The sequence below is a fragment of the Hemiscyllium ocellatum genome, chromosome 16, assembly GCF_020745735.1.
Source record: "Hemiscyllium ocellatum isolate sHemOce1 chromosome 16, sHemOce1.pat.X.cur, whole genome shotgun sequence".
NCBI lineage: Eukaryota > Metazoa > Chordata > Chondrichthyes > Orectolobiformes > Hemiscylliidae > Hemiscyllium > Hemiscyllium ocellatum.
Genome location: NC_083416.1, coordinates 43,189,873 through 43,205,432, shown reverse-complemented (window position 1 = coordinate 43,205,432; position 15,560 = coordinate 43,189,873). Strand labels below are relative to the sequence as shown.

General features: G+C 42.0%; 1 protein-coding gene across 1 annotated transcript in view; it reads right to left on the bottom strand.

Annotated features, from left to right (window-relative positions):
• LOC132823070 (PH and SEC7 domain-containing protein 2-like) overlaps nucleotides 1-15,560 on the bottom strand; it is a 139,828-nt gene that overhangs the window by 34,041 nt on the left and 90,227 nt on the right. The window contains exon 8 of the mRNA XM_060836611.1: nucleotides 1,593-1,636. Coding sequence (XP_060692594.1) covers nucleotides 1,593-1,636 — 44 coding nt within the window. The remainder of the gene's footprint in view (nucleotides 1-1,592; nucleotides 1,637-15,560) is intronic.

The following is a 15,560-nucleotide window of genomic DNA, read 5'->3' as shown; positions in this document are numbered from 1 at the left end:
ATTTTACACAGTTTTCAAAAAGGTATGTAAGGTGTTCATATAAACAAGTCCAGGCTGGCGAGTTTAATCTCAGTGCTTGGAAATTCTAAAAATCAATAATCCGATACAAAGTTTACAGCCTCTTGGACAAATGTACGTTAATTGGGGAAAGCCATCATGGATTTGTCAAAAGCAACTTGTGTTGAACCAACATAACTGGGATTTTCTTGAAGGGAGAGATTTAATGAGGATAATGCAGTTGATAAGATCCATATGGACTTAAAAAGGCATTTGACAGAATGCAATATAACAGGTTTACCATCAAAGTTGAAGTCCATGGAATAAGCAGACAATAAAAGCCTAGATATAAAATTAGTTGACTGATAAAAAACAAAGAAAATGGGTAAATGGTTTTTCATACTGATGGAAAATACACATAATATATACATACAACCCAGAGGTTAGAATGCGGACTACAACTTTTCTGATAGATATTGATGACGTACCCTATTGTTGACAGTATTTTTTTTGTATACAATTGCAAAATTTGCAAATGGCACAAAACTTGGAAGCACTGTGAACTAAGATTACGACTGTAATTGACTTCAAGAGGGCCTACATGGGCTGGTGGATTGGATAGGTATTTAGGGTACTTATTTAGCGCTCAGAAGTTTTGAAGGGTCAGATATTGGCAGAGAGAAGCAGAAGAGCAGAAAAGGTTACAATTTTAATGGGAAGGAAGGGGAGGAAGAGGGAACTGGGTATATGTGCACAGATTGTTGATGTTTACAGGGTAGGGTTGAGGAAGTTTTTAAAGTGTGTTCATTTTTCTGAGTTCTGTAAATAAATAGATGTAGAATACAAAGCAAGGAAATTATGGCGAATATTAACAAACTGTGTTTCAGTCTCAACTTAAGTCCTATATCCAATTCTAAATCCTAGGAAGGAATGCCTTTGAGGGGTGTAGAAAAAAAAATCTGATAATGGTTCCAGTGATGATGGTTTCACTTACTAAGGTCGCTCAGAGGTTGTTCTCATTGGTGAAAAGAAGGTCAGAAAGGGATGTGATAACAGTATTCAAAATCATGAACGGTCTAGTCAAAATTGAGAGGGAGAAATTGTTCTTGTTGTTGGAAAAACTGAAAAGCTATGGATATGTATGTAAAGTATTAAGCAAAATAACCAAAGCAAAACATGAGGAATAACATTTTTATGTACAAAGTGGTTAGGATCTGGAAAGCCTGAAAGGGCATGGATGTAATTTAAAAGATGGTTTTCAAAGGGGAATTTCATAAACACCTGAAGAGTAAAACAATGCAGAGTTAGAGGAAAAAGGCAGAGAGGATTAGCTAAATTGTTCTTGCAGTGAGTTAACATGAGCTCAATGGGCCTAATGACATTCTTCCATGTTGTAACCATTTTATGATTCTGCATTCAAGGGACAGGTTTCAGATGACATGTTCCATTGGCAAGAGAAGCAATGAGTAAGGTCCATCACTGTTATTATGAAAGCAGAAACATTTATAGCCTGAAAGACTTATTCAATTTTTATGATAATTTACAACATAAGTAATTAGAATGCTTTTGGGTCACAAAATTAAAGTCGTACTTACACAGCCCACTCCAGCTTTTCATTTTTTATTGAGTTATACAATCCCTGAAGGAGAAGAAATTATATTTTATGAATGGGTATTTGAAGAAAATTGGATTTAAAAGGAATTATTTAAATATGCTGAGCAAACAACCCCTTGCTATTGTGATCAATATACATTTGCTTAGTTTTTATTCTACTTCGTAAACTGCTCAATAAACCAAAGAACACTTTGAATATTACGATGATAGAATATCCGCTTCAGGTACAATTGAAAAAGCAATTCACATACAAATTTGTGCAAGTTTTAAAATGAGGTTGTTTTCCTCAAATTCAATTGCATATTTTTATGTGCAGAACCTGCCATCAACTAGCGTAACTACAAAGTTTTATTTTTAAAAATATCTCTTAATACATTTAAGAGCGTTTATTTGGTGCAATCCAATTGATACAGTTAAAAATAGGCTTATCAAAAATAAAATAAGTAACATCAATCACAGTGTCTCCCAATCATCTAAAAGTAATCTGATTTTAAGCTGTTATAAAAGAAATCTAACATGAACAGAACCTTTACTAGTGACATGGAGAGACAATAGTCCACTTCATTGTTGATGTTTTTTCACCTAAAATATTCTTTTTAATTTTTGGAAGCTCGTCAGAAATCCATAAATAGGTAGAATGTGCAGAAACTCTTAATATTGATAAATTCACCCTGCGGTGTGGTCAACTCTGGAGACTGGGCTTGCTTCAGCGCAATATTTTTTAAACAAGTGCAATAAAACTGTATAAGCTCAGTTTATCCTTAGCATACTAGGTACTTCAGGGAGGTAGATAATGGCAAAACTATAAGCAATGTATTGATTAAACCGAAAGAGAGAAATAATGAACAACAGGTAAATAAAGCATCAGTGCTGAGGGACAGGTTAAGGTGTATGGCGCAAATAACAATTCTATATATGAATGCATGTAGTGTAAGGAATAAATGAAATGAGCTTCTGGCATAAATTTAAATTGGAGATCATGATATTGTTGCCACTACCAAGGCATGGCTGCAGGATGGTTAGGATTGGGAACTAAAAATACCAGATAGTAAAGTTTACAGAACAGACAGGGAAAATGGCAGAAGAGGTGGAGTAGCTTTTCTGATTATAAACAAGATTACTTCAATCGTGAGGCAAAGTCAGAAATCACATGACATCAAGTTATAGTCCAACAGGCTTATTTGAAATCCACTTCACTTGACAAAGGAGCACTGATTGTGATTTCAAATAGACCTGTTGAACTATAACCCTAGTGTTATGTGACTTCTGACTTTGTCTAGCCCAGTCCAACACAGGCATCTCCATTTCAATGGTGAAGTAGAATATAATTAGATTACTTACAGTGTGGAAACAGGCCCTTTGGCCCAACAAGTCCACACCGACCCGCCGAAGCGCAACCCACCCATACCCCTACATTTACCCCTTACCTAACACTACGGGCAATTTAGCATGGCCAATTCACCTGACCCGCACATCTTTGGACTGTGGGAGGAAACCGAAATACCCGGAGGAAACCCACGCAGACACGGGGAGAACGTGCAAACTCCACACAGTCAGTCGCCTGAGTCGGGAATTGAACGCGGATCTCTGGCGCTGTGAGGCAGCAGTGCTAACCACTGTGCCACTGTGCCGCCCAAGATGAGGGGAAAACATTCTATGGAGATCATCTGGGTGGAACAGAGGAACAGAAAAGGATCTAAAACTACGGGGATGACTATTGGGAAATGGCAGACATGGGAAATAATTACTTTGCCTCAGTATTTGCAGTAGAAAAGGGGGATAGCTTGCTAGGTGTCCCAGGGAAATTAATAGTGAATTTGGGAAAAGGACTGATTAAAATTAATGTAAGTAAAAAATTGGTAATGGGGAAATTAATAGAATTAAAAAGCGACAAATCCCCGAGACCTGACAGTTTCCATTGGAGGATATTAAAAGAAATAGGGGAGCATGTTATTGATGCCCGAACTGTATCTTTGCAGAGTTTCCTAGATACAGGAGTTATCACTCTGCATTGGAAATTTGTTTTTCCAACAAATTGTCACTCCTCTTTTTCATAAAAGCATAGAATCTCTAAACTGTGGAAACAGGCTATTCAGCCCATCAAGTTCAAGCCTACCAACCCACCAAAGAACATCCCACCCAGACCTACTCCCCTACCCTATCCCTGTAACCCTGCATTTCCCAAGGCTAATTGTCCTACTCTATACATCTTTGGACTGTGGGAGGAAACCAGGACACCCAGAGGAAACCCACAAGACACAGGGAGAATATGCAAACTCCACACAGCCTGTTGCCCAAGGTTGAAGCTAGGTCCCTGGAGCTGTGAGGCTGAGGTGCTAACCACTGAGCCACCATGCCTTTTGAAATGGACAAAAGAAGAAAACCAGGTAATTACAGATGCATTCGTCTAGTATCTGTGGTGGGGGAAATTGTTGGAATCTATAATCAAGCATTACGTAACTTGAAAATTTTCAGTTAATTAGGGACAGCCAGCATGGATTTATGACAGGTTTATCATGCTTGGCAAGCCTCATTGAATCTTTTTGAAGAGGTGACTAAGGTAGTAGATAGGAAAAGTTAATAGTGTTGTGTATATGGGCTTTCAGAATACATTTGATACACTTACACATCAGAAACTGTTAACTAAGGTAGAAGCACAAGGAATTGTGCGCAAGTTACTGATATGGCTTGGACACTGGTTGACTGGCAGGTGACACAAAGTAAGGTTAATAGATGGGTACTCAAATTCGCAGGATGTGACCAGTAGTGTCCCACAACGCTCTGAGTTTGGACCTCAATTATTTATATTATTTATTAACAACTTGGATAATGGCATAGAAAGTCATATATCCAAATTTGCTGATGACATAAAGTTAGGCGACATTGCAGATAGTGTAGATGATAACATAAAATTACAAAGGGATACTGATAGATTAAGTAAATGGGCGAAACTGTGGCAGAAGGAATTCAATGTAAGCAAATTTGAGGTTACCCATTTAGGGTCAAGAAAGGATATTTGTTAGAAGGTTTGAAGTGAAATACGGTAGATGTCCAAAGAGTTCTGGGGTTCAAGTGCATAAATCTTTTGAAAGTCACAAGCAGATGCAAAAGGAATCAAGAAAGCTAATGGAATGCTGGCTTTTATATCTGGCAGACTGAAGTGTAAGGATGCAGAAGTTATGCTGCAGTTAAATAAAACCCTGGCTAAAGTTCACCTGGAACACTGTGAGCAAATCTGGGCACCACACCTTAAAAGGATATATTGGCCTTGGAAGGAGTACAAGTTTTCAATAATGATTCCTACACTTCAGAGGTTAAGTTATGAGGAGAGACTTCACAAATTAGGCCCATTTTCTTTAGAATTTAGAAGGTTAAGGGGTGATCTGATCAAGGTCTTCAAGATATTAACAGGACAAAATAGGGCAGGTAAACTATTCCCACTAGTTTGGAATTCGAGAATTAGGGGACATAGTTTGAGAATTAGGGAGAGATGTTAGGAAGCACTTCTGCACACAAAGGGTGGTAGATGTTTGGAACTCTCTTCCACAAATAGCAATTGATGCTAGATCAGTTGTTAATTTTAAATCAGAATTAGACTTCTTCTGTTCAGCAAAGGTATTAAGGGATATGAGCCAAAGGCAGGTATATGGAGTTGGGCCACAGATCCTGAAGAAGGGCTTATGCCCGAAACATCGAATCTCCTGCTCCTTAGGTGCTGCCTGACCTGTGCTTTTCCAGCAACACATTTTCAGCTCTGATCTCCAGCATCTGCAGACCTCACTTTCTCCCCACAGATCAGCCACGATCTCACTGAATGACAACAGATGCGAGGAGCTGAAAGGCCTAATCCCATTCCTGTATGTCAGACTATAACGCCATAAGACCATAAGACATAGGAATGGACGTAAGGCCATTCGGCCCATCAGGTCCACTCCGCCATTTAATCATAGATGCTGGGCACTTCAACACAACTTACCCGCACTTTCCCTGTAGTCCTTAATTCCTTGCGAGATCAATAATTTATCAAATTATCCCAAAAATGTAGTACAACCTAATGCAAGATTCAGGCCCTGTGGGTTATGTGATGCAATATTCAAGTATCATAGATAGATGTGCCTTTTCAAAATAAATCTTACCAATTTCCCTTCCTTTCTGTCACTGCTTGACATAAGGTTCAGTGAATGTTAGAAAACTTTCATATAACTTTTTCAACATGAAGAAATAATCCCAATTATCCCTGCGACAGACGTCAAAGTTGGATCCCAGTCCAACTGAATCCCTGATTTGCAGGGATGACTAAAGGCTCAGTTAAAGAGTATATTTTAAGGAGGATCTTAATGAAGAAATGAGGAATGTTTAGTGAGAGATTTGCAGACTGATATGATCAATGAAATAAACTGCAACTGTGGAGTGAAAATTGGCAAACATAAGAGATAGTGCTAGAGGAATAGAGAATTCAACTGAATTGGGACAGATACAAAGAGAAGTAGGTACAAGGCTGGAGGGGGATACATTGCTGTGAGGGAGACCTCTTAAAGGAAATGAAACACAATTAAACTTTACATTTGAACTAAAAGTGACCAGAAATAGTTAATGGGCAGAGATGTTCGTAAATTGGATTTGGTACAATTAACAGGCATTTGATTGAGTGAAAGTATAAGGACAGTGGGTGACAGGTGACTAGCCAGGAAAGCACTGAAATAGTCATGAGCTGATAAAGACATTAATGGGGGTTGAACCAGTGAGCTTGAGAAAAGGATAGGACAAATTGCTTGTCGTGGTAGAAATGAGATATTCCTGATTAGAAAGTAAGCTCAAGGTTGAACAGGAAGCCTAGATTATGAACAGCTATTAGAAAGAATCTACTTGATACCTTGAGCCTGCTTCACTGCTCAATAAGACCATCGCTGATTCAATTATGGCCTCAATTCTATTTTCCTCCCTGAAGCCATAACCCTTGACACATTTATAGATCAAACACCTGTCTAACTCAGTCCTAAAAGAATCAATCGCCAAGCCACCAACACTCTCTGGGAAGAGAATATCAAAGTTAAATGAGCTTCTGAGAGGAGACATTCCTTCTTGCATCTGAGTTAAATAGATGTCTCCTTTTTCTGAGACTATGTCCCTATATTTCTAAAATATCCCATAAAAGGGCAAATTTCCCTCAACGGTTATTCAGCTAATGCCCCTCAGAATCTTCTATGATTCAATAAGATCACCTCTGTTTCTTCTAAACTCAAATAAGTATAGGGCCAACCTTCTAAACATTTCCTCATCAGACAATCCCTTTATCCCAGGAATCAAGTTAGAGAACTTTCTTCAAATTGTATCCAATACAAACATGTCCCCTACTGAATAAGGAAACCAGAACTGTAAGCAATACTCTGAATGTGACCTCACCAATGCCTTGTCTAGTTGTACATACCTGTCACAAGCAGGGGCCAAAAACATTGCTGAAATGCCCTTCTGCACTGTCTCCACTCTGCTAACAGCCCAAAAACCTAACCATCAAGAGTTTTCACTTGTGCATGAGACACCTAGCAGGCTGGAGCCTTCAGGACCACAAGAGTAGATCTGTCATAGTAAATGCGACAAGCTGGCAAAGCAGTCAGCAGGTTTCCACAAGATCAGTCATGACTGAGGTGGCACCAAGATGTAGCAGAAGGAAAAGAAAGATTGAAGAACACTCTAGTCACTTTCAAAGCAATCTTCTGTACAACCTGTCACATGACACAAACATAGCATTTTGTAAAACTGTCCTGCTGTCTCTTTCAATTTGTTGAGGGTTCTGACTGTTTAAGTTTTGATTGCAGACTACCTGGAAAGATGCTGATCACCAGACACAATCAAATGCACATTATGTGGAGCAGTGCAAAAAGTGATAACACTGTCATTCTCTGCTACCTTCAAAGAGGATCATAACTTCTGGAAACCTAAGCTAGATGTTTAGTTCTCAGGAATCAATCTGCATAGTTTAACCCCTCTACAATTGTGTAGTAGATAAAATGGTCCTTGCAAACTGAGGTTTGAGTCATTTATAAACAGAGTTCCCATGTAATTTTAATAATACCATATTGATGCTCTCGCATTATTACTGTCAGGGGAATGATTGAACTTACAATTAATTGCAATCAAAGTATCTGATCATTTTAAAGGTATAAAACATGCATTTCCTTTTAGGTCAGATGTCACTTCATCATTGATAGGTCATAGTTCTCTTTATGCATTTCTGTTAATATTAAATCATACGCCCTCAAATCTGGCCACAGCCAGATTCTCTCAGGGTTCTAAAGAAGTCATACCAGACTCAGAACACTAACTCTGTGTCTTTTCCACAGATGCTGTCAAACCCACTGAGTTGTCTCCAGCATTCTTTGTTTGTTTCAGATTTCCAGCATTCACGTTATTTTCTCTTTATTACTCAACCTCTCTGTCAGACTCCCTGGGCGAACTGTCAGTTTCAGGGAGTTTAATGGAAGGTTTCTCTCCAGAAGCCAGAAATAGATCTTCTCAGCACATATGGTGGAGAGAAACAGAAACAAAGAGCTTCTGAGAGTACATAAGTGGAACAGATGACAGTTCTTTGGAAATGGAAGCCCACATTCAGAAAGGTCTTGCTTCTTTACATCATCACCAACCTAATCGACATTCATTGTAACTGCAGCTACAAAAACCAGGCTGCACAAGCTGCCCATTCCACATTTCAACCCTGTCTAAGGGAGTGTTACTCTTTGTTTAGTATGGCATAATATATTGTCATTATTCACTGCGGGAGAAACACATGCAGGAAAGCCCTAAAACAGTTGAAAACATTCACTTTTTTACACAGTCCAATAAAAGTTAATAGGAAATAAAGAAACTGCATTTGTTTCTGAGAATAAACAGGTGTGTTTTTGAACAACAATAAATTTACAGTCGAGTGATCATGTCACCCGATTTAGAACTGTTAGAAGGTATTAATGAAATTGTGTCTAGCTTGTTTCATTCGACGTTGCACTACTACTCCACATGGGGGAGGTAGGGGAAATACTAAACAAGTATTTTACATCAGTGTTTACTGTTGAGAAGGATATGGAAGATATAGAATGTGGGGAGATAGATGGTGACATCTTGAAAAAGGTCCATATTACAGAGGAGGAAGTGCTGGATGTCTTGAAATGCATAAAAGTGGATAAATTCCCAGGACCTGATCAGGTGTACCCTAGAACTCTGTGGGAAGCTAGGGAAGTGATTGCTGGGCCATTGCTGAGATATTTGTATCATCGATAGTCACAGGTGAGGTACGGGAAGACTGGAGGTTGGCTAATATGGTACCACTATTTAAGAAAGGTGGTAAGGAAAAGCTAGGGAACTATAGACCAGTGAGCCTGACGTTGGTGGTGGGCAAGTGATTGGACAGAATCCGAGGGACAGGATTTACAAGTATTTGGAAAGGCAAGGATGGATTAGGGATAGTCAACATGGCTTTGTGCGTGGGAAATTATGTCTCACAAATTTGATTGAGTTTTTTGAAGAAGTAACAAAGAGGACTGATGAGGGCAGAGCAGTGGACATGATATATATGGACTTTAGTAAGATGCTCGACAAGGTTCCCCATGGGTGACTGGTTAGCAAGGTTAGATCTCATGGAATACAGGAAGAACTAGCCATTTGGATACAGAACTGGCTCGAAGATAGAAGACAGAAGGTGGTGGTGGAGGGTTGCTTTTCAGACTGGAGACCTGTGACCAGTGGAGTGCCACAAGGGTCGGTGCTGGGTCCACTATTTTTCATCATTTATATAAATTATTTGGATGTGAACATAATAGGTGCAGTTAGTAAGTTTACAGATGACACCAAAATTGGAGGTTTAATGGACAGTGAAGAAGGTTACCTCAGATTACAACAGGATCTTGATCAAATGGGCCAATAGGCTGAGGAGTGGCAGATGGAGTTTAATTTAGGTAAATGTGAAGTTCTGCATTTTGGAAAAGCAAATCTTGGCAGGAATTATACACTTAATGGTAAGGCCCTAGAGAGTGTTGCTGAACAAAGTGACCTTGGAGCGCAGGTTCATAGTTCCTTGAAAGTAGTGTCGCAGGTAGAAGGATTAGTGAAGAAGGTTTTTGGTATACTTTCCTTTATTGGCATTGAGTATAGCATTTGGGAGGTCATGTTGTGGCTGTACAGGATATTGGTTAGGCCACTTTTGGAATATTGCATGCAATTTTAGTCTCCTTCCTATAGGAAGGATGTTGTGAAACTTGAAAGCATTCAGAAAGGATTTACAAGGATGTTGCCAGGGTTGGAGGATTTGAGCTGTAGGGAGAGGATGAATAAGCTAGGGCTGTTTTTTCTGGAGCATTGGAGGCTGAGGGATGACCTTATAGAGGTTTATAAAATCACGAGGGGCATGGATAGGGTAAATAGACAAGGTATTATCCCTGAAGTGGGGGAGTCCAGAACTAGAGGGCATAGGTTTAGAGTGAGAGGGGAAAGATATAAAATCTACCTAATAAATGGGCAACTTTTTCATGCAGAGGGTTGTGTGTGTGTGGAATGAGCTGCCAGAGGGTTGTGTGTGTATGGAATGAGCTGTCAGAGGAAGTGGTGGAGGCTGGTACAATTGCAGCATTTAAAAGGCATCTGGATGGATATATGATGAGGTTGGCATGGTGGCTCATTGGTTGGCACTGCTGCCACACAGCACCAAGCTCGCAGGTTCAATTCCAGCCTAGGGCGAATGTCTATGTAGAGTTTGCACATTCTCCCTGTGTCTACGTGGGTTTCGGCCGGGTGCTCCGGTTTCCTCCCACAGTCCAAAGATGTGCAGGTCAGGTGAACTGATCATGGTAAATTGTCCATAGTGCTAGGTAGCAGGGGCATTAGTCAGAGGGGGGGTGGGTTGCTCTTCGAAGGGTCAGTGTGGACTTGTTGGGCCCGAAGGGTCTATTTCCACACTGTCGGGAATCTAATCTAATCATGAATAGGAAGGGTTTAGAGGGATAGAGGCCAAATGGTGGCAGGTGGGACTAGGTTTGGTTAGGATATCTGGTTGGCATAGACTAGGGGAACTGAAGGATCAGTTTCGATGCTGTACATCTCTATGACACTATGATTCTAAATGTATCAAGACTATTATTGACTCAATTTGTGTTGAATCACACTGCTTAATCTTATTTCCTTGTAATGAGGTCAGCACTGCTCCCAGGCTTTGCTGCATTCCCCTTAGTGCAGGGCACTGTAGACTGTACACATATTGAGGAGAAAGTGAGGACTGCAGATGCTGGAGATCACAGCTGAAAATGTGTTGCTGGAAAAGCGCAGCAGGTCAGGCAGCATCCAAGGAACAGGAGAACTGGAAAAGCGCAGCAGGTCAGGCAGCATCCAAGGAGCAGGAGAATCGACGTTTCGGGCATGAGCCCTTCTTCAGGAATGAGGAAAGTGTGTCCAGCAGGCCAAGATAAAAGATAGGGAGGAGGGACTTGGGGGAGGGCGTTGGAAATGCGATAGGTGGAAGGAGGTTATGGTGAGGGTGATAGACCAGAGTGGGGGTGGGCGCGGAGAGGTCAGGTAGAAGATTGCAGGTTAGGAAGGCGGTGCTGAGTTTGAGGGATTTGACTTAGACAAGGTGGGGGGAGGGGAAATGAGGAAACTGGAGAAATCTGAGTTCATCCCTTGTGGTTGGAGGGTTCCTAGGCGGAAGATGAGGCACTCTTCCTCCAACCGTTGTGTTGCTATGGTCTGGCGATGGAAGAGTCCAAGGACCTGCATGTCCTTGGTGGAGTGGGAGGGGGAATTGAAGTGTTGAGCCACGGGGTGGTTGGGTTGGTTGGTCTGGGTGTCCCAGAGGTGTTCTCTGAAACGTTCCACAAGTAGGCGGCCTGTCTCCCCAATATAGAGGAGGCCACATCGGGTGCAGCGGATGCAGTAAATGATGTGTGTGGAGGTGCAGGTGAACTTGTGGTGGATATGAAAGGATTCCTTGGGGCCTTGGAGGGAAGTAAGGGTGGAGGTGTGAGTGCAAGTTTTTCATTTCTTGCGGTTGCAGGGGAAGGTGCCAGGAGTGGAGGTTGAGTTGGTGGGGAGTGTGGACCTGACGAGGGAGTCACGGAGGGAGTGGTCTTTTCGGAACGCTGATAGGGGAGGGGAGGGAAATATATCTCTGGTGGTGGGGTCCGTTTGGAGGTGGCGGAAATGATGACGGATGATACGATGTATATGGAGGTTGGTGGGGTGGTAGGTGAGGACCAGTGGGGTTCTGTCCTGGTGGCGATTGGAGGGGCAGGGCTGAAGGGCGGAGGAGCGGGAAGTGGAGGAGATGCGGTGGAGGGCATCGTTGATCACGTCTGGGGGGAAATTGCGGTCTTTGAAGAAGGAGGCGAAATTGCGGTCTTTACTTCCCTCCAAGCCCTATGGGATCCTTCCATATCCACCACAAATTCACCTGCACCTCCACACACATCATTTACTGCATCCGCTGCACTCGATGTAGCCTCCTCTATATTGGGGAGACAGGCCGCCTACTTGCGGAACGTTTCAGAGAACCCCTCTGGGACACCCGGACCAACCAACCCAACTACCCTGTGGCTCAACACTTCAACTCCCCTTCCCACTCCAACAAGGACATGCAGGTCCTTGGACTCCTCCATCGCTAGACCATAGCAACATGACGGCTGGAGGAAGAGTGCCTCATCTTCCGCCTTGGAACCCTCCAACCACAAGGGATGAACTCAGATTTCTCCAGTTTCCTCATTTCCCCTCTCCCCACCTTGTCTCAGTCAAATCCCTCGAACTCAGCACTGCCTTCGTAACCTGCAATCTTCTTCCTGACCTCTCCGTCCCCACCCCCATTCTGGCCTATCACCCTCAACTTGACCTCCTTCCACCTATCGCATTTCCAATGCCCCTCCCCCAAATCCCTCCTCCCTACCTTTTATCTTGGCCTGTTGGACATACTTTCCTCTTTCCTGAAGAAGGGCTCATGCCTGAAACATCGATTCTCCTGCTCCTTGGATGCTGCCTGACCTGCTGCGCTTTTCCAGCAACACATTTTCAGCTCTGTACACATATTGATTCAAGAGGACCGTATCATAGCATAGCTGACTCCACCAACAGAAAAGTATTCCATTCCATCAATGTACAAGCCATCTGTATTCATCAATATCACATTTAGAAGTCTGCACCAAGTCCCCTGGAGGCTGCCATGATGCCTATATTCTTGCTAACTCTGCCACTTCATTTCAAGTGCCAATGCCATACAAAGATTGCTATTGGGTGACAAGGGCTACCCTCTGTAACCATGGCTGATCATTGCACGTATCCTGACCAAAGTTTAGCATAGAAACAATCCAGTTCATTCTTCCACCAGGGCAATAATGACACAGATATTAGGCCTCTTGTATATGGCACTAAGGACTGATAATCTCTGCAGTCTCATTTTTCCAGCTGCAGCTACAATGACAGTTGATCAGGCAGGTAATGATGGTCAAGGGGTAATACATTTATGATTGTGAGATTCCAGTTCCAATGAAGAGTCACCCATGTCCTGAGTGCCCACAGGAGTTTTACTGTTTTAGTTCTCTCCCAATACATGTACTGTGAAGGTTAATATTGGTTGGCAGTGTTTTACCTGGTCTACTGCAGGGCTTAAAATATAGCATCAAAATTTGTATGGTAATGATGAGCATTTGCATCACTGGGGTAAGCACATAATAATACAGGCATGACATCATTGACGCAGTGTCTATATCCAATGAGTTTTTCGGCGGAGAATTTTGTGAGTTAACTTGAAAGGGCTCATGGAGAAAAACCCTACATGACACTCCATGAAATTGATAGCAGGCTATATTTTGGTAAAATTCAGCCTGATATTTTCTCTCCAGGATTGAGTTTGTGTGATGATCAATTCTTCCTTGAACATTATACCATAAATTATCTTACTGAAGGAGTTGAAAAGTAGATGATGTCTGTGGCTATCATTACTTATCACAAAATGCAGTCAAAACTCAAAGGCTGTAAGTGTTTTAAAGTAATTGGATATTCAAGGTGTGAGAAAGAAGACCACGGTTCAAAAGGCTGTCAGTAATATCAGGTTTGGCTAGAGGAAATAAAGTGGTTTGAGGAAGAAACGACAGTGGGATTCAGATATGGAGCAAGTGCAGAAGCAGCATAACATGTGAATTTCAGTTCATGGTTCAGAAACATTGAGCTGGTGAAAGTGAGCGTGCATTGTTTGATGAAGTCAGCTACTTTAAGGCGCTTTAAGAAGTGCAGCGTACATGGCAAAAAGCAACAGGGAACAGTTATTTGCAGGACTTGAAAGTGCTGTGGTAGAGGCACATCTTACAAAAATACTTCGAATAAATTATTCAATGAGGAAAACTTTTAAAATATGCATAACACCAAATGGAACCCATCAAACTGTTTTATATTTACTAATCCATGCTAAGCACTGACATAAGCTTGCAGCTTTCTCTGTATTTATCATTAATGGGCATATCCCAGCACACTCTAGCACCACCTAACTGCTTCCTCATGTATTCACTAAATGTCCATATCTTTACTATCAATGTTTTACCTGATTTGATACAGACACCAGCAGCTTGTCATATTGTTGCTGATGCTCAATGGTAAAGGAAATGGGAAGAGACAAAAAAAAAACTGCAGATGCTAGAATCCAAAGTTGGCCTCCTCCATTGCTGCAATGAACCACACTGCAAATTGGAAGAATAATACCTCATCTGCCACCTGGACACCCTACAGTCCAGAGGACTCAACATTGAGTTCTCCAATTTCAAATAACCTCTCTTCCCATCCCCCCGACTCCATTCCACCCTTCCCAGCCATCTACCAGATTTATTCCTCTGATTGACCAACCAGGTCATACCCTCTGCCTGTCTTCAACCATCCCCACTTCACCACTCTGCCTTCACCACCCCCTTTATCTGCAGCTCCCCCTACACCCACCCCCAGTCCTAAAGAAGGTTACACCCAAAATGTCGACTTCTCCACGAACTGATGCTGCCTGGCTTACTGTGTTCTTCCAGCTTCCTGCCTGTCTACAAAAGAAATGGGAGGCCTAGCTATGCTGATCTATACATCAATTCACTTGCTTAGCATATAGATGGACAACAATTCAACTAAGGCTGGAGATTCATGCATTGTACTGGAAGATGATAAGGGCATAAGAGGTGAGGGCTGAAAATGTGTTGCTGGAAAAGCGCAGCAGGTCAGGCAGCATCCAAGGAGCAGGAGATTCGACGTTTCGGGCATAAGCCCTTCTTCAGGAATGAGGAGAGTGTGCCAAGCAGGCTAAGATAAAAGGTAGGGAGGAGGGACTTGGGGGAGGGCCGATGGAGATGTGATAGGTGGAAGGAGGTCAAGGTGAGGGTGATAGGCTGGAATGGGGTGGGGGCGGAGAGGTCAGGAAGAAGATTGCAGGTTAGGAAGGCGGTGCTGAGTTCTAGGGATTTGACTGAGACAAGGTGGGGGGGAGAGGAAATGAGGAAACTAGAAAAATCTGAGTTCATCCCTTGTGGTTGGAGGGTTTTCAGGCAGCATTCAAGGAGCAGGAGATTCTTTTCAGGCAGCAAAGAGGTGAGGGAAAGGGTGACTTTGAGCAGCACATGGAAGTGTCCTTCTCGCATAAATGACATTAACATGCAACTTCCTTTGGGTGAACTAGAGCAAATGGAGCCAGTTTCCTAAAATTTTTCTCAAAATAGTTGTGTCAACACTAGTGAATTTGATTGCAAGCATAAAGGCAGATGCTGGTAGTCCACCCTTGGTGCTTGATAATTGTCTCAGCATGCTTCCTTTCATCTTAAGCCATGTTAGCCACAAAATATTGTGTTTGAAGATCAATCCCCATCACAAATTTCAGTTTAGCTTGCTATCACAATGGAATCTTTCACTCAAACGTCTTGACATTTTTTTTAAATTGCCCTGAAAGCTTATACAGTAAA